This window comes from Epinephelus fuscoguttatus, linkage group LG8 (genome assembly GCF_011397635.1).
Source record: "Epinephelus fuscoguttatus linkage group LG8, E.fuscoguttatus.final_Chr_v1".
NCBI classification, from domain to species: domain Eukaryota; kingdom Metazoa; phylum Chordata; class Actinopteri; order Perciformes; family Serranidae; genus Epinephelus; species Epinephelus fuscoguttatus.
In genome coordinates, this window is record NC_064759.1 from 17,810,738 (window position 1) to 17,829,690 (window position 18,953).

Below are 18,953 nucleotides of genomic sequence, written 5' to 3' on the forward strand. Positions count from 1 at the left end.
GAGCAGATGTGATTTCAGTTTTGTTTTTGTAGAATTACTTCTTTTGTTCAGCGTCGGGTTTACAGGTAATAAAACACTTCATGTTCTCTGTATTTTATTACCTGTAATCCTTCTTTTGTAAAGTGGGCTCGCTGTACCTGAGTGTCCCCCAAGCCCCAACATGCCCACCTCGTGCTGACAGCTTCAGGCGCTAACTGGTAATTTAAAGCTCTGTGCTATGAAAAAGTACAAATACAGTACATAGAAAATACTCTCTGGTGCACTCACATATGCACCATCCACAGCTTGAAATATGTGAGTGGGATTGACATGCAAAGAGGCCATATGTGTTGGGGGTTGTGTGTCTGTAGGGGGCGGATAGGTGGGGTGTCAGTAGTCGACGCTGCATTTCAATATGGATTGAAATGCATGTGTGAAAGAGTTGATGCTAATGATCTGGCAACAACCTGCAAAGTTGTGGTCACTTGGCAGAAAACCTGTGATGTTCAGAAGCAGGAGAATGGCTCAAACAAGTTACCTGCGTAAAAGTAGCCATACCACCATAAAAAAAATAACATTAACTCAAATTACACTTTAGTATCAAGAGCACAGATGTCACTTGTGAAATTACAGTTTTGGTCACACACTGTTGCTAAATCCATGTCCTTTATATACAGTTGCATAACGCTCTGAATCATTCCATCACGCTTAAAAGTTACTCATTCATCTGATAAGTGTAAAAAAAAAAAAAGTCTTTTTTTAGTTTTCAGTGACGGACTGTAACTACGTACATTTACTAAAGTGGTTTTATTTTTTAGCGTGTGTCCTTGTTATGCATTTTATTAATTTTTTCCCCCACTTTGTTGACTGGATTTTCAAGTAGAACAACATTATAGGATTATTGCACTTTTAAATTGTTTGGCAAAAATGGAAAAATAGAACATTAACAGCAGCAAATGAAACAAAACCAGACAAAAAACAAACAAAACAAACAAAAGATTTAAAACAAGAATTTACAGGTCAGTTAGATCAAAATTTAACAAGGCAGGCCTCTTGCATAGACAACAGAAGATGTATTAATCTGGAGAGGCATTTACTCGAGTATTGTACTTGAGTAGACTACACATGTAAGATCACTGTGGTTTAAATGAGTGTTTAATTTTTATGCTATTTCCACTCCCCAAAGGAAACATTGCGCCTTACACCGCACCACGTCGATTTTCTTTATTTGGCAGCCTTATAGTGACTTTACAGATTCACACAAATCACGTGCTCCGCTTGAAAATAGTATATAAGCAGTGATGTAATGTAACATAGTACTTAAGTATTTTTTGAGAGCATGCAACTTTACTTGAGTTTTTATATTTCTGTCACCTTTTACTTTTACTCCAATGCATTTCCCTAAAGGATCTTCATTGCTTATTGATTGCAAAAAAAAGGAGGGAGGGAGGAAAAGAAATGAAGGAATGGAAAAACTGGATTTTGTTTTTTAAATTCTTTAAGTTGTGAAAAAGAACCTTTTTTTCTTGAAGTATAATTTAGGCTCCATTTTAAGTAAAAAGAAGAAATGAACTTCATAAGTCTTCAAATTCTGACCGCTTGCTTTTTTATGAACAGCTTTTACTTGTACTTCAAATTTCAGTACTTCCCCAGATATATATATGTAATATATATAATATTGTAAGGCAGGTTTCTGTCTCCTGTCTTACCTATGAACATACCAGTTACTGAATTAACTACCAAAGGAGGTGATGTGAGAGAACAGGCACAGCTCCTCTGTGTAACTTGATCCACTTTAACGTCCCAAAAAGAATGTGGGACAACTGAACATCTACAACAATAGTGGCATCTCACATCTTCCATATATCACTCCGCCAAACTTCCTAACCTAACTCTCATTACCTGCACGTAAGGTGCACAATATTAAATAGTTCCAAATTTAATGTAAATGTATCTGTACTTTACAATTAAATAGATTTAATATCTTAGTTTTGATACTTAAGTAGTTAGTACTTTTACTCAAGTAATATTGTAAAAGGTGACTTTAACTTCTACCAAAGCCATTTTCTGGTAAGATAGCTGTATTTTTGCTTTCAATTTTAAGTAGATTTAATGTCATAAAATTAATTTTGGTACTTAAATACAGTAAATATTAGATACATGAATACTTTTACTCAAGTAATATTGTAACATGTGACTTTAACTTCTACCAAAGTCATTTTCTGGTAAAATATCTTTACTTTTATTTCTAATCTTAAGTAGATTTAATTTTATAGAATTAGTTTTGATACTTAAGTACAATAAATATTAGATATATTAGTATTTTTACTCAAGTAATATTGTAAAAGGTGACTTTAACTTCTACCAAAGTCATTTTCTGTTAAAATATCTGTACTTTTACTCTCAATTTTAAGTAGATTTAATGTCATAAAATTAATTTTGGTACTTAAATACAGTAAATATTAGATACATGAATACTCTAGTCAAGTAATATTGTGACATGTGACTTTAACTTCTACCAAAGTCATTTTTTGTTAAAATATCTGTACTTTTACTCAAATGTGGCGTTCAGGTACTTCATCCACCCCTGTAAATAAGGCTGTTCAGGTTCAGCTCTATGTTGAGTAGCACATCTCATGTATTTTCATCTCTGAGTGGACTAAAGAATAAAGCAGCACATAAAGTATCCCTAATTACTTTACCAGAACATGTACTTCACTACTTTCTACATCTGGCAGCAACACATGAAAGTTTCGCTGCTTTTGAAACTTTGTAAATTCCGCTGTGTTAAAAACACAAACACTGAACGTGAAACTTTCACCCTGTCACTCTCGTTGCAGCCTGATTGCTCAATCACCCGCTCACACAATGCAATGGAAATGCAAATCTGTGAGAACTTCGGACGTGGTGTTGGTGCTGGCAGGTTGCGTGGAGGCAAACAGGAATCTGTGCGGACAAATCATCATCACCACGTGAACGCGCGCCTCCTCCCCCCCTCGCGCCACACGCGCAGCAGCAGCAGCAGCAGTAGTCTCCTGCCACTGTATAAAAGCCGTCAGTCACCGTCCAGGGAGCACGGAGGAAGCTCAAGCTCACAGGTGAGTGGAAGGAGCGCATCGAGACCTCGCGGCATTTTATTTAACACCACTCTATGTAGAAGCTTTCTGTCTAGATTGTCTTTTCTGTTTAATGCTCAGATAGAGGCTGTGTTTATTTACATCTGTTAAAACTTTGACTGAATTGTGCTTTCTATGAAACATTTTCTTGTAGTTAGATGGAGTTAAAAATCCATCTCTGCTGCATATACTTGCATCGTTGTTGATTGCTCACATTTCTCCTGCTTTAATCCACAGGTGTATCTGTCCAACAATCATGCAGGCTGTTGCTTTGATCCTTGCTTTGGCAGTCATCACAGGTAAGTGCACTACTGATAGAAGACTAACATTAACTATTTTTATCAAATCTGATGTCTAACCACTTCACATGTTCCCACAATAGGCTGCAATGCCCGTGCTGTGCGCCAGGCTGATGCCACCCCAAGCTGGGAGGACAGCGTAAACCGCTTCTGGCAGCATGTGGCTGACCTGAACGACAAAGTCGAGGGAGCTGTGAAAGACCTCAAGGCCTCTCAGCTCAGCAGGGAGCTAGAGTAAGTGAACTTCATCATCCTCTTGTCGACTTTTCAGTGAGCTTTACTTCCACGTCTTCTCTTTCCTAGTTTATACATTTGTCTCTGATTTCCAAATCTTGTCCTCCCTGGCCTCTCGGTATGCTTACATTTGCCCTCATGTCTGATCATCTTGTTTTCCTGCTTCCAGGACTCTGATCAATGACAGCATGGCAGAGCTGACAGCATACAGAGATGACATCCAGACCAAGCTGGCCCCCTACACTGATGCCTCCACCGGCCAGCTGTCTCAGGACCTGCAGCTCCTGGCCAACAGGCTCCAGAAGGACATGGTCGACGCCAAGGAGCGCAGCACCGAGTATCTGGGTGAGCTCAAGACCATGGTGGAGCAGAACAGCGACGACGTCCACGGCCGCATCACCACCTACACCAACAAGCTGAAGAAGCGCCTGAACAAGGACACAGAAGAGATCCGCAAGTAAGTTTTGCGGAGGCTTGTGCACTTTTAAATCTTTCTTGTCTTTGTTAATATGAACTCTAAATGTCTTTTTCTTCTACCCCCCTCACTTCAGCACTGTGGCCACCTACCTGGGTGAGCTCCAGTCCCGCACCACCCAGAACCTGGATGCTGTGAGGGGACAGGTTGAGCCCTACGTCCAGCAGGCCAGTGAAACCGCCAACCAGAAGCTGAGTGACATTTCAGCCCTGCTCATGACCCAGGCTGAGGGCTTGGGCCAGCAGCTGGAAGTTCAGGCTGAGAGCATCAAGACCCAGCTGGAGGCCACCGCCCAGGACCTGCGCACCTCCCTGGAAGGCAAGATCGACGAGCTGACACAGATGCTCTCCCCCTACGCCACTCAGTTCCGTGAGCAGATTGAGAACGTCATGGATAAGGTCAAGGAGACCACCACTTCTTAAAGACAGACTCTGATTTCTTATCACCCTGGCAAAGAGGGGGGAAGAGGGGGAGTTGAGAGTTACTGATGATATCTTCAGTGGGGTGCTTTTTTGTTAAGGATAAGAGGGTTGATGAGCTGAAGGAGGGAGGATGAGGTGTATCTTTTACAGAGCAGTCAGCAGCTAAACGTCTGTTTGGGTTCTTCTGCACAGTCACCCTCTCTTCTCTTATCAACTCCCTTCATCACTGAACACAGGCACCCCAGTCAATAACAGCCTTTAATACACAAACAGGAGACAATTATTTGTAATATGCTTCGCTTTTCTACTTTTAATCAACTGTTCTAGCTGCCCCACCCCCCCAAAACGTTTTGTATTGAATTTTCTACATTTTGTTTGGTTGTAAATATAACTGCTGAGCCTCACAGGCAGGGATCCAAGCCCATATCATCCCTAAATGCACCAAACACAAGTGTCTTTCATTTCAATAAATGCACTGAATAATGCTGACGATCAATCGATACATACAGTAACGTGTGTGTTTTTTATTTCTAAAGGTGAACCACTAAAATGCCCTTCTGTATTGTTTGCATTTCATGTTGTGCTTCGCAGAGAAGTGGAATGTAAAATGACTCCATGCATTTCTGACAAGTGTAATGCTGCCTGTCTGTTCTTCAGTCTCTCGTGAGTCACATGTCATATGCCCACCATGCTGCTCACTGTAAGTACACTGTCGGTGCGCTGAACAGTGCTGAGTGAATAAAAAACCTAGAAAAAGACGCTCTGCTTCCACTGCTTGTTTTTCCTCTGATCAAACATTAAAGAGTGATCTATTATTTAGGGTGAGGTTCAGTTACACTTACAAGTCTTCACAAAGCTAATGCTGGTCCAGTGGTGTATGTTTAGCCTCAAAAGCAGTTTGAATATGTCTAAAATAATCTCAAGAAGAATTGCAGTCTTAAAGGCACTACATGTGCTATTACTATAGCTTGAGCAGCCTATGAGTTATGAGTTAAATCAATACAGATTACATTTATCACTTGCTGGATATAATGTCAGGGGCTAGTTATATAAAGCATGTACCTGAAGCACTTACATACCTCCTAATGCACACACACATGATCACAGAGGCCCGTGCCTTCTTTGCTTCATCCAGTCTTAACTTTTGTGACAGGAGCAATGAATCTAGCTCTCTGTACCTGTACTCCACCCAAAGTTTCGGTCTGCTCTCCCCATACAGACAACCCCCCCACAATTTCTCAGCCTGCTATTTCTAGCCCAGACTTGTAAAGATCTGTTCCCAGATTCCTTTCTCTTGATCCATGCAGGCTTTTAGGAACACGCTGTGCCCTTCATTGAATTCTCATTACGGGGACACTATCATTTCCACCTTTATCTCGGCTCAGATCACATTATAAGCCTTGCATCAGAGCATTTACAAACACACAGATGTGCTCAGACACGCCAATAAGATAGTCCTACGACCACAGATAGGGTTTTCAGACAGTGTGCCCACATGCACGTTTAAGTTTGCAAGCATGTGCATCCTGGTGGCCTCGAGGTTAAGATGCATATCATTAAACTGCAGTGTTAGTTTCTGGAAGGAGTTTGCTGTCTGTCTTCCAACTGTCAGCTATTGAATAAAGGCAAAGTGCCAAAAAAGGATATGTTTTCTGACAGGTCTTACAACCATTAAAGGAAAACTTCACCCACATAATGAGCCTTTTTTTTTTATATCAGTAAGGCCCAATCCCAATACCCCCCCCCCCCCCCCCCCGTCCACTACCCCATAGCCCTTGGCCCTACCTCTAGCCCTTGCCCACTACCTTGGGGTAGTGGGCAAGGGCCTCGAAATGAAGCAACGATGGGTAGGGGTTGAAATCACGTATACGTAACTATTTTAAACAGGAAGCTGTGAGCCATCTACATTTCCATCTACAATGGGGTCTCCAGGTGAGTCCATCCTACCGATTGCGTTTGCTGTATTCATCATACTTTGTTTGATGAATGACAGACGGCGAAATGACATGTACAACAGGGGACTTCTGCTAGCTAGCTAACCAGCTAACATTACGAGCGCTGGTGTGCTATCATAATGTAAAAAATCCGACAATTTTGCAGAACAGGACAGATGACAGATGCCAGATAGTGCGAGCTAGCTAGCTAGCTAACAAGCAACCTGACGACGGTGAGGTTAGCTAGCTGGCTAGTTTTCTGTCAACTCCAATCCTGACTAGCAATAAAAAATTGGTATACCGTTCTCTACACAAATACACAGTTATTCGAAAACGTTTTCACAAAAGTTCCATGTTTATTTGCGAAATTATACGTACATGCATAAACTTTTTTCCCTGTCTCTTGCTCGGTGGTAGCCATGGCGACGTCTACCCCTCGCTGGCAAGTCAGCATCTGTAATCCCTCGCTCCGAAGAGCTAGTTTCATATCCACTACCCCTCGTTATGCCCCCTACCTCTAGACGCAAAAAGGAATTGGGACACCCTTACCCCTCGCAGGAATGCGCAAATCTAGGGGTAGGGCCAAGGGTTAGGGCTAAGGGGGGTATTGGGACGGGCCCTTAGTCATGGTGTGCTACTGTAAATACATACAGAAAACTTGAATTCAAAGTATGACAAACGGTTTATTACATAACATTATTAAGTACCAACAGTGAAACTATATAAAAACATCTGTTTACAAACTCTCACACAGCTCGTGCAGTCTAACCCAAGTCTCATTTATCCAGTCGGATGCTCAGTGCTTCCCAAACACATGCATTATCACTACAAAAACCCTTTCACTGGAGTCTGGCTGTGAAGAGAGCATAAATAAGTTTCCCTTTCAGCCGAGTCTTAAGTAATAAGGTTGGAAAATTCATGTGTTTGGGAAGTACTGAGAAAACAAGTGGATAAATGGGACTTGGACTTCTCCATGAATGCAAGGTTACACAGCATGACTAAGTGACACACAAATGGTCATGTTGTGTGTGAAGCATTCCTTGAAGAAACAAATCTGTCCCCAATCGGAAACCTTCCCACACAATAGTGACTGCAAGGGATATAAATCCAAAAGAGATTTTAGGCCTGCTACACATCTGAACGTGCATGAGAGGAAAAAGATGGCTATGATTGTCCTAAACTCAGATCACTCACTTGTCCAATAAAAAAAAAGTTATGCTTATGAGACCCAGCAGGATTTTTCCTTTGAAGTGCAGAGCAGAGGCCAGCAGAGGACACCATTTGTCCCTTGATCATATCCTCTCCTCTCCTCTGACCCCTCCACTTGAATCCATGCCGCACCAAGATGCAGCTGTGTTTTCGTTTTTGGGAGATAAAGTAAACTACATTCACCTCATAAAGAAACACAAACCTTGTGAGTTTCAAAAGCAGAACACACATACTTTTCCAGAGATTTTAATCAAGGAGCTAGTGACAGTTTAAAAGTCTCTCTGAGGTGTGTAAAATTAAGATAGAAGTATGAAATAAGAATTCATGACAACTTGAGAATTAGTCTAATAAAACTGATACTTGCATGTCATGATAGTGAGTTTGAGCTGGGCTGTTACTGTGGCCTGAGGGTCTGCTACTGAACATCCATAGATTGAATCAGACTGGAGACCTTTGTTGGATATCAGCCGTCTCTCTCTGTCCTCACATTTCCTGTTAAACTACCTACTGTATGATATCAAAATTAAAGGCAAATGCCCCAAAATAATCTTATGTAACATGTATATGCTAAGTTAGTTGCACATTGGTCTCTGAAGTCAATCATTTATTAATATAAGCCTCTCTCCTTTACAAAACAACCTCATCGTGTCGCAAGAAAACATGTTTATCCTTTCTATCTGTGTTAAAGGGCACTGCATGTAAAGTGAAAGAATGACTAACACCATGACTATGTGTTTGTGCCTTATGATATCATTCCTGTCAGGAACCTGTGTTTATATAGAAACAGACAAGTGAAACTCCTACATTAAACTGTCTGTTGTTGCAAGGAGCAGTCATGGATGGTAAAAACAGGAAAACCACAAGCATCCTGCCAGATCAGCACTTCTGCTCCGTCTGCTCCTATAGGGTGTCTGCACTCTGAGTACTGCCCAGCAACTAATAAAAAAAAAAAAGTCCCAGCAAACTCGCAGGTGCTAGCTAGCCCATGACTGCAAGTAACCCTCCCAAAAACACCCCATGCAGAGATTTTACCTCCTATTACACCCCCCTCTCTTCTTTCCATCCTTTCCCTCCCCTTCAGAGCTGGCACACAAAATCAGTCACCACAGGAGCCCTCGGCCAAACACAAAAACAGCCTCTTTGTAAGCTTGTTATTGCAAATTGGGAGCACGCAAGACGTGCACTTTCACGCTGTGTGCCTCCTACAATTATTCAAGAGAAGCTCATATGCACGCAAGCACAAGCTCATACATAAACTCACTGGCCACTTCATGACAAAAGAGATGGAGATTTAGCCTTTCAGAGGTAATGTGTGGGTGTTGAAGCATGTGAAGGCTCGTTTAACTGTGGGCTATTCATCATAGCGTTAGCACCTTATAGGCCGAGTCATCAGCAGCAAATGGGCATTTGGCCCTTTGCAGCAGACCACTCGGTGTGAAAACAGATATGTTAAGCAGTGATGAAGCCTTCCGACCATCAGACACAGACTTCCTGGTGCTAACTCAGGTAACACTTGTAATGAGAGGTTACTGCAGTTCATCTGACTGTACTGTTTTTCTGTTGCATGCTAACTTACAAGATGGACCATGGGGCATTGTCTGACCTGCTTCCCTTTAAAAAAGGGAAGGTCTGGATAAAAAAGAACTTTGAATGAGACAATGGGATTCTTAGAAGAACAGCAAAGGGACACAGTACAGCAACACAGGATAGCAGTCTGCTTCAGAGTGAAGACTATCACCTCTGCCCCATTAACATTCAATACATTCAATACATGCAATACATGCAATACATTCAATAAGGCCAGGGTGTAAAGTAACTACATGCTGTGGCCTACATTTCCAGGTGCTTGTACTTTACTTGAGTATTTCCATTGTATGCTAATTTATGCTTCTAGTCCACGACATATCAGATGGATTTATTGAATTTATACTACATAGCTACCAGTTAATTTTCTAATGAATATTTTACAAACCAGAATACCATCATCTTACTGCATAGTCACAGATTCATTCATAATTCAGTTGAATTTAGCTCCACTTTGATCAAATCAATATTTTGGTATTGCTTGCTTGTAGTTATTGCATCTATAATAATGATACTTAAACCTCCAATCAGAATCAGCTTTATCGGGCGAGTATGTGTACACATACAAGGAATATTTTTCAGTAAGCAGAGTAGACATACAGCTATAAACAAGGACAACAAGCTATTACTAATGTCATGGAAAGGAACAACAGTACCAACCTACAATATGTGGCTACGTCACCTAACCAGCACACTACATTTAGAAAGGATACGATGCGTCTTACACCACAATCTGGCATCCTCTCATATCACACCTCGCACAAAGTACAGTTTCTGAGTTGTAACCCACTTCTCTTCAGTATTCTATTCTGATTATGACTCTATGAGTGAGGCAACAGTGAAGGATAAGGGAATAGAAAGGGTTAAAGAAGTCCTGTATCTAGACTCCCCTTCATTTCCCCACATTTCCCCAACATGTATGCACTAACTAAACAGCTAACTACTCGCTGGTGTCCTTTTACAGATCCACAGCCGAGAGCATCCTCTCATGCTGTATTTCTGTGTGGTTTGCTGGGTGTTCTGTTGCAGACACAAAGGCTCTTCAGAAAATCATCAAGACAGCAGAGAAGGTCGTTGGTTGTCCCCTTCATCTCTCTGTCTGTCACTGCAAACTGCTGCACTCTCAAGAGCCAATAACATCATTAAGGACAATACACATCCCAGCCACCACCTTTTCGAACCGTTACCCTCTGGTCCATAGAATCCAGAACCACCAGATTCATTGATAGCTTAATAATTTTACTAAACAAACATTGTTAAACAAATGCAGTCCACTCACTGCACTTTATCGCATTATTGCTCTTTTGTGTTGTATTTATTGTATTTATATGTTGTACTGTATGCACCATGGTGGAGAAACACTCCTGATTTTGTTGTATTGTAAAGTACAATAACAATAAAGGCATTCAATTCAGTTCAGTTCAACTAATATTAGGTCACATGGGTAGACAAAAACCTGGTTTCATATATCCAAAAAACTTCTATAAAAATGAACTGCTTGGCAACCAGACCAGGAATCTAAGCGCCTGTTTATGTTCAAATACGAAAAAGGTAATCTTTAGTCGCGTTGCAGCTGATCGTTTACATGACAGCGGCGTTTTGGGTGCCTCAAAACGTAACGTTTTGAAAACGGGTTCCAGAGTGCAATCTTTTGGAAACATTACCGCCTCCGCTGTCATGTAAACTTGCAATATGCAATTCCTCTGAAAACGGAGACTTTTCGCACATGCGCGTTACGGTTCCAGTCACTAGGCATGCGCGAGAAAGTCGACCATCACAACAACAATGGCGGACTCCCGAGCTCTGTTTGTGCTGCTCACCCTGTTAAATTTATCAACGCTTCTCCAGCAAAGTGTAGATTTACTGTAGCAACTCCATGTCATTGTCCGTCCAGACAAACATTTGTGCGGTTGCCATTTTGTGTGTTTATACATCGCCGCTCTGTAGAAGGAAGCGCATGTTCACAGGCGCCTGTTGTGTCATTACAAAGTCACACTGCCAGCTACTGGCCTGGCATGTATACTATAGCGTTTTGGTCATTTTTGCGGATCAGTGTGCAAGTTGTTGATTGTTATCAAAACGTTGTCGTTTGAACTGGAAATTTTTTTCAAACAATTGCGTTTTCAGTAGATTGTTTTCGTGTAAACAGGCCGAAATGAGACAGGTGTTTATTGGTCAAAATGTGTAGTCACATCGGGCTAGTACAAGGGACTGGGCCTTTAATTGGGGTTTTACAATATGCATCATTCTCACAAACCTACAGCTTCAGGCCCAGGACGCTCAAATCTGGCTCCGAAGCAGTCCAGTTGCTTAATATAAAACATCTTGATTAGCCATGACCAACAAATGTAAGACTATCTGAGTTCATGCTTGGCTGGCCAACACTTCAGGTCCAAAGGAGCTTCCAAATAGTTCAGGTCCATTGGTAATAATGTTATCAGTGCTGAACTATGTTCCTCCTGCATCACATCTCACCATATCTATTGGCACCATTACAGCTGACAGATAAACTCTGATCACATCACTGTTTTATGTTCCACTAAATATGCAACAGGGACACATTTCTGATAATAAAATCACCCATCTGCTGGTCTCTATTCACACCCATGAGTAGAGACTGCACACAGTGGTGGTGGTGGTTGATGACTTTAACCAGATTCCCCTCATCAGCGTGCTGCATATAATCTCACCGCATTATGTAATTAGGCACCGCGCTGATTTGCTCCGTGGCGTCTTTATCATAATCATTATCTTTTAATGCAATAACATCGGCACTGGTAGTGCTGGTCAGTAAAGGGGGCAGTGACACCTCAAGGTCTCCACGTGTACATGTTGACTGAAGTCTGGTGTTGTGCGTCACCCTCCATGAACCGAGCGCGCTTTATAAAGAGGAACACACACAGGCGCTCCAACACACTCGATTGTTTTCCTCCTCTGAGACGGACAGCAGGTATGTCTGACAATTTCATTTGCATCACACCTACAGCTGCAACAAAATATTCTTAACTTCAGAAAAGCTTGAAGACAAACATCAAATTAGAGTTTGTGTTTGTCCAAAAGTTTGGCTCTGATGTTACTTATTTCTGCGTGTTTGAAGGAGTTAATAAGGTTAAAACGCAATGAGGAAAAAGCAACCACAAAGATAATAGGCTTTTAGATGTTGGTCATACACTTATAACGGGATGGCTCGACGCAAAGGGCGCTGTCCAGTCGCTGTGGTGCTGACGCACGAGGGCGCTATTTTAAAAGAAAAAGTGAAACCCTTTTGATCCTTGTGTCATGAACCTGTGTCTGTCCTCCCTCCTCACAGAGCCACAGCCAAGATGAGACTGTACCTTGCAATTGCCGTGCTGATGCTGGCTTTGGTCGCATACACAGGTAGGTCTTGTGTTAGATACGCCCTTAAAATAACACGTTTTTGTTATTTTATTTCTTCTTTCTCGTTGTGTAACTGTGTCTCTGTCTGTGGCTCTCACCTGCAGAGGCCCAGGAGGAGACCATCGAGCAGAAGATCACCAAGTTTACCGAAAGTCTCAAGGCCAGCTTTGATGATTTCCAAACCAGCGACATTGCAGTCAATTCAAAGTAAGCGCGCCCACACACACACACACACACACACACACACACACACACACACACACACAGAGGTATGCACGTGCACACACTGATTCTGTGATAACGCAATTTTTGTCCCTTTCCTCATTAGGGCCCGTTTCGATGAGTTTATTGAGTGGATGAAGACAAAATTTCAATGACTCAGACAGTAAACAGGTCCCAGTCTCCAGCCTACAACCTGCCCTCTGACCGCTGACCTCTTCACACAAGTCAACGTTCTGCTCACCACAGAAAATGGTTGTGTTGCCTCTCTGTCAGTGTTTTTTGTAGATTAATTTAAATGTAATCTTTTTGGAGGAAACAATGTGAAAAAGTGCAATAAAGACATCAAAAGAAAACATTTTATTATTGTTATTTATATATCCATTTTTCTCACTGGAAATAATATAAGAATGAAGTGTATTGAAAAAAAAAGTAAACAAACACACAAACAGTTCTGGTGTATAACAGTATGGCCTCCATGTTTTATACAGATCACTGCAATTCTTTTCATTCCTAACTGATTAAAAAAAAAATAACTGGTGAGTTGAAACTATCTTATTTTTAGACTTAGACTTAACCTAAATGTTCTTTGAAATTTCATTAAACAACGGAAAATGTATGTAGGAAAGTGGGATGGACATAGCCAATTTACAGATTTATTTGTTTATTTCAAATATTACATTTTACAGCCAGCAAAATAAAACTTAATAAATTAATATTTACAAGATATTTATCAGATATTGTGGGGGAAATCAGTGGTGCCCTAAAAGAGGAGGGATATGGCCATCCAGATTACTATTTTAAAGAGGCTGTGGCGCAATCATTTTTAAGCAGTTGCAAAGGTAGTGGTACCTTGTGAAACTAGCCAAAGTCAGCAGCCATTGGTACCAACCATATTGGCATAACTTGACAGGAAGGAGGCTAAATAACGTTCCAAATTCAGGCTACATTTTAGCAAGAGAACAACTGGCATGACTATTTTCTAAGTGGTTCTTTGAACTCTCACCTCAGGATGTGTGATTGAAACGGGGCTCTAAGGATACCCGCGAGTCTCCCCTAAACTTGATAAGGCTTGTTCCCAGTAAATGTTTGTTTCCTGTAATTACAGTATTTAAATGAAATAAAAATGCTTTGATTAAATTGCCACATAATTAAACCACAGAGTAAACAAGTCCCCATCTTCAGCCTACAACCTGCCCTCTGACTGCTGACCTCTTCACATGACTCATCGCTCTGCTCAACACACCAAATGGTTATGTTGCCTCTCTGTCAAGAGATGATTGTTTTTGCGACATAATTTGAATTCATACCATGGTCTGGGTGAATACTTGATTCTGATTGTCTGCAGGGTGTCCGTTAAAACCTGACAATGGACAGCCACCAAGTACTCCCAGTAAAACTGTCTGTTGACCATTCTAATTTAATACGCTACCTACGTAATAGTATGAGTAACCATAGCAACTGAGATGAAGGTAGTCAAAACCTCTGTGTACAATTCATATGCAACACTAAGTGTAATCTTCCGTGCTTCATCACAGGATGGAGACTTAACACACAAGCTGCAAGAAAAACACACGCCCTCTGAACTTACTGATACTTTGTGCACATCTGCGACCATCTCACAAACCATTAGCCATTCAGCTCGCTACTTCAGGCTTTTTATGGCAGCAACGTATCATTTGTACGTGAAATTCCAACACATTCTCACTCCGACCTCGTCACATATTGACGTTTGGTTTTCCATGTCCACTTACGATGTATGAGGTACCCTGGGTGTGTTGGTTGTTAACGTTCTGGGACGCCGTGTCAAGTTCTGTCTGTTTCATGCATTGTCCTCTTTTGAAATACACTTGTTTTCGTGGGAAATTTATTGTTTACATACAGTCTCTTAAAAAAAATGTACTATGTCGGAACAACACAGCGAATTGAAGTTTTTTTCCCTTCAACAACAAACACACATGGTTGGGTTTAGGCAACAAAAACACGTGGTTAGGTTCAGGAAAAAGAGCAGGGTTTGGCTGTAGAATCTAACAGGACACAAACACAACTCTCCCGGGTGAAAGTCCTGGTTTGTTGGACCCGTACACTGCCCTTCCCGCCCGCTGCACCTGGACTTTCGCCACCTTAACTTTCGTCTTTGTCCCGCCATGTTTCCCCCTGTTGTTGCCAACTGTTTCCTTTATTTTTCCTTTGGAAAATGACCATGGAATAAACAGGATCGTACACTTTGAGGTGTCCATAATAAAGAATTCATGGCCTTTGAGGAGCCACCTGTCCTCTGCTGCGCATTGGACAGTGCACATCAGCCATTTATTCCAGGTAATAAACACCTTGTCTGGTATTATCACTTACATAATCTTTCTGAAGAAACAATGTGAAAAAAGTGCAATAAAAACATCAATAAACAAAAGTTAAAAGATATAAATCCTGTGTTAACATCGGTATCATCAGTGAGTGTACTGGATGAATAATAAATGAACAGGACAGGACTTAACAAGGCTGGTTCCTAGTACGTGTTTTTTCCCTTATAATCAGTGTACTTCTATTCTATTCTATTTGAAGAACAGTGAATCATATAACATGTAAAGATGAGCCCGGTCTCACTGAGAAGTCATCGAAATCTGGCACTTGGGCAGTGACTTGCAGCGTCAGACACCGATGAAAAAGCCGTCCTTTAACATCGGCATGATACGCAGCTGTTCGCCGTTATGGTTTAATGGCGTCCAGCGGCATCAGGAGGAAACATGGCGGGACAAGGACGAAAGCTAAGGTGGCAAATGTCCAGGTCACACTTCACTCGCGAGAGCGGTGCTCACCTCCCATAAGATTCTACAGCCAAACCCTGTTCTTTTTTCTTAAACCTAACCACGTGTTTTGTTGAACGAAAAAAAACGTCAATTCACAGTGTTGTATCGACGTAGTGTGTTTATTTTGAAAGAGACTGTATATAAATGTTAAGTTTCCTGTGAAAACGTGTATCTTGAAAGAAGACAATGCATGTAACAGGCAGAACTTGACGCGGTGCCCCAGAACATCAACAACCAACGTACCCAGGGTACCTTGCATTGCAACTCAAAATGTTTACTGTACCGGTGTAAGTCTATGCACATCAGATGATTAGTAATATTATCTGTAAAATAAAACAATAAAGTCTGTCAACATGGAATTCCTTAACTCTTTCAGTGACCCCATCTGGCCACCCCTGTTTAAATGTTCCTTAGGGCGCCACAGGCTGGAATATTAGCAGATTAAAAGAGGCCTTTGTTCATCTCAGACATATTTCAAGGGTTGCAGTTCATTATTTAAATATGTCCCTTAATGCAATCAGAGGACAATCATTGTTATATTAAACCCAGGTGCATCTGTGTTTCATTGCACTAAAAACCTGACAATGACAATAAAGTCCCATTTTAGCAGGATTTTTTTCTGTTTTTTTGTGTGCTTAAGAGCAGACCTGTAAGATATTAGTCTTCTGTGCACAGATATTCTAAATAAATAGACAATTTTTGCAATGATCTCAGCCTGTTAACCTTTTTTGTGGCTGTCCATCTCAGTGGTATCGGTGTGCAGGTATCTCCTCTGCTGTCCTAACTAAAGTTCTTTTGATGCTGTATTTCTTACCACCAACTTCTGAACATCAAAAAACAAGTCTTCCCTGACTGAAATAAACAACCAACCACTGGCTGATCACAATGTGATTAAATGAATTTACGGAACTTTAACCAAGTGATTAATTTAGACTATGAATGGGCAGTTAAGCTGATCACGCTACCAAAGAATAGCCAGCAGCATCTGGCAGGTAACAGTTAATTTGTGTCAATAGCTGGTACCAAAGGGCAAGTGCCAACACGGCTGCTTTCCTGACAATTTCACAACTCCCGGGCTAAAGTCACTGTTTATGCTAGGTTAATAATCCACCAGTCATCCGAGTTCGTTGAAATTTGTTACCATGAAGAGAACAGAGTGACAGGGGGCAGCAGATGGTGTGCAGAGGTCACAGATTAGGATAATATTGCATCAGATGACATTAACTTTAAATCACTTTCACTTCAAATGGTTTACAATGCCAAGTAAACTGCTACTTCTTGGTTAGTCACTGAGCAGACTTTTCTAATTACAGAATATAATCAAGTCAAGTCTATTTTATTTACCTCAATATTACACTCTTTCCTCAAGGGAAGTGACAATCTGTACAGATTATGACACCCTCTGTCCTTAAACCCTCTTTCCAGATAAGGAAAACTCCCTTTATAATGTGCATGTTTAGAAAAAATTCTGGTTTCACTGTTTCATTCGGTGGAAAAAATACTTCCCAGTGTGGCAAACTAAAAGCACCATGACCCTAAACCAAAGATGTTTTGTCTTGTATGTGAATAAACACTGCTCAAAAAACTGAGGGAACACTAAAATCAAACATCAGATCTTGATCATTCAAGCTGAAATTTTTTACTGATGTGCATTGTATAATTTGTTGAGAACAAAATGATGTAACAATGGTCAGTGGAAACCAAAATCATCAACCCACTGAGGGCTGGATTCAAAATCATTCCGAAAATCAAAGTAAAAAATTTAAATCACAGCCTGATCTAACCTGTGTGATTTTTATCACAGCAACTCATAATGTGACTCAGTAGTGTGTGCACTCCTGACAACGTCTGGGCATACTGCTGATGAGTCGGCGGATACTGTCCTGGGGGATTTCCTCCCAGGCCTGGATCAAGGCATCAGTGAGCTCCTGGACAGCCTGTGGTGGTACTTGGTGGCATTGGATGCACCGATACATAACGTCCCATAGGTGCTCAATTTGATTTAGGTCGGGGGAACAAGAGGGCCGGTCAATGGCATCAATGCCTTTGTCATACAGGAACTGCTTACACACTGGTCACATGAGATTGGGTATTGTCCTGCACCAGGAGGAACCCAGAGCCCACTGCACCAGATGGAACCCAGGGCCCACGGCACCAGATGGAACCCAGGGCCTATTGCACCAGGAGGAACCCAGGGCCCACTGCACCAGGAGGAACCCAGGGCCCACTGCACCAGGAGGAACCCAGGGCTTACTGCTCCTCCTGTTCCTCTTCACACAAAGGAGCAGATAGCGGTCCTACTGCTGGGTTGATGCCCTTCTACGGCCCTGTCCATCTCTCCTTAGGTAACAGCCAGTCTCCTGGTATCTCCTCCATGCTCTTGAGACTGTGCTGGGAGACACAGCAAACCTTCTTGAGATCGCACGTATGGATGTGCCATGCTGGAGGAGCTGGACTTCCTGTGCAGCCTGATTGGGCTGCAGGTACCGCCTCATGCTACCAGTAGTGACGAGGACACTAGCAGAACACAAAACTAGAGGAGAATCAGTCAGGAAGGATAAGGAGAGAGCAACTGTCTGTGACCACCACATGTAAAACCATTCCCTTTATGGAGGTTGTCTTGCGTTTGCCTCTCCATTGTACCTGTTGTCACTTTCATTTGCACCAAAGAAGATGAAACTGATTCACAATTCACTTTTGCTCAAGAGGTAGAAAACCTACAACTACCAGAATGCACTGCACCACACCGGGCCAATTAACACTCCTGGTGGTGAGTGATGTAATGCGTGCTTGGTCATTTTTCCACAGGAAACAATATGGTAACAAATCATCACAAACTGCTATTAAACAGTCAGTAAAATATGTTTCTGAAAGCATTTTAATTGTGAAATAGGCAATGCGGTCAGAAAATCTTGGGTTATATTTGATCAACACTGCTTAATTCTACTGTTTGATCTCAGTTTTTTCTAGCCTCCATTTTTACAATACAGGAAACAATATGGAGAAATAGCCAGCAAAGTAACTGAAACTTGGTTTAAATTTAATCAACACTGCCTAGTTTTACCATCTGATTTGCATTTGAGAGTGAAAGAGAGAGGGGGGAGGGTCTCTCTCTCGATCCACTTCTATACTCTTTGTTTCTGTGGTGGTGGGCATAGACAGCGTGGAGCAAAAATCCCCTGGATGCTGGGGCTAGTTTATCTACCAGATGCTGCTGGATATTTGAGCTGGGAGAGAAGCAGGGAGATCTGGATGCTGGTAAGATGGAGGGAAGTCTACTACATTCATTTACACATA

General features: G+C 41.6%; 1 protein-coding gene across 1 annotated transcript; it reads left to right on the plus strand.

Annotated features, from left to right (window-relative positions):
* Nucleotides 1-2,985: 2,985 nt before the first annotated feature.
* Nucleotides 2,986-5,283, plus strand: apoeb (apolipoprotein Eb). Its single transcript, XM_049583252.1, has 5 exons — nucleotides 2,986-3,077; nucleotides 3,333-3,394; nucleotides 3,478-3,628; nucleotides 3,798-4,085; nucleotides 4,180-5,283. Exons 2-5 carry the CDS (start codon nucleotides 3,352-3,354, stop codon nucleotides 4,523-4,525), a joined length of 828 nt encoding a protein of 275 aa, XP_049439209.1. The 5' UTR covers nucleotides 2,986-3,077; nucleotides 3,333-3,351; the 3' UTR covers nucleotides 4,526-5,283.
* The last annotated feature ends 13,670 nt before the right edge of the window (nucleotides 5,284-18,953 follow it).

Excerpts from the sequence above, each read along its gene's own strand:
- apoeb (XM_049583252.1), top strand. The coding sequence starts at position 3,352 with ATGCAGGCTGTTGCTTTGATCCTTGCTTTGGCAGTCATCACAG. Across the intron at positions 3,395-3,477 it reads TGCTTTGGCAGTCATCACAG|GCTGCAATGCCCGTGCTGTG; the intron begins GTAAGTGCACTA and ends TTCCCACAATAG. Across the intron at positions 4,086-4,179 it reads GACACAGAAGAGATCCGCAA|CACTGTGGCCACCTACCTGG; the intron begins GTAAGTTTTGCG and ends CCCTCACTTCAG.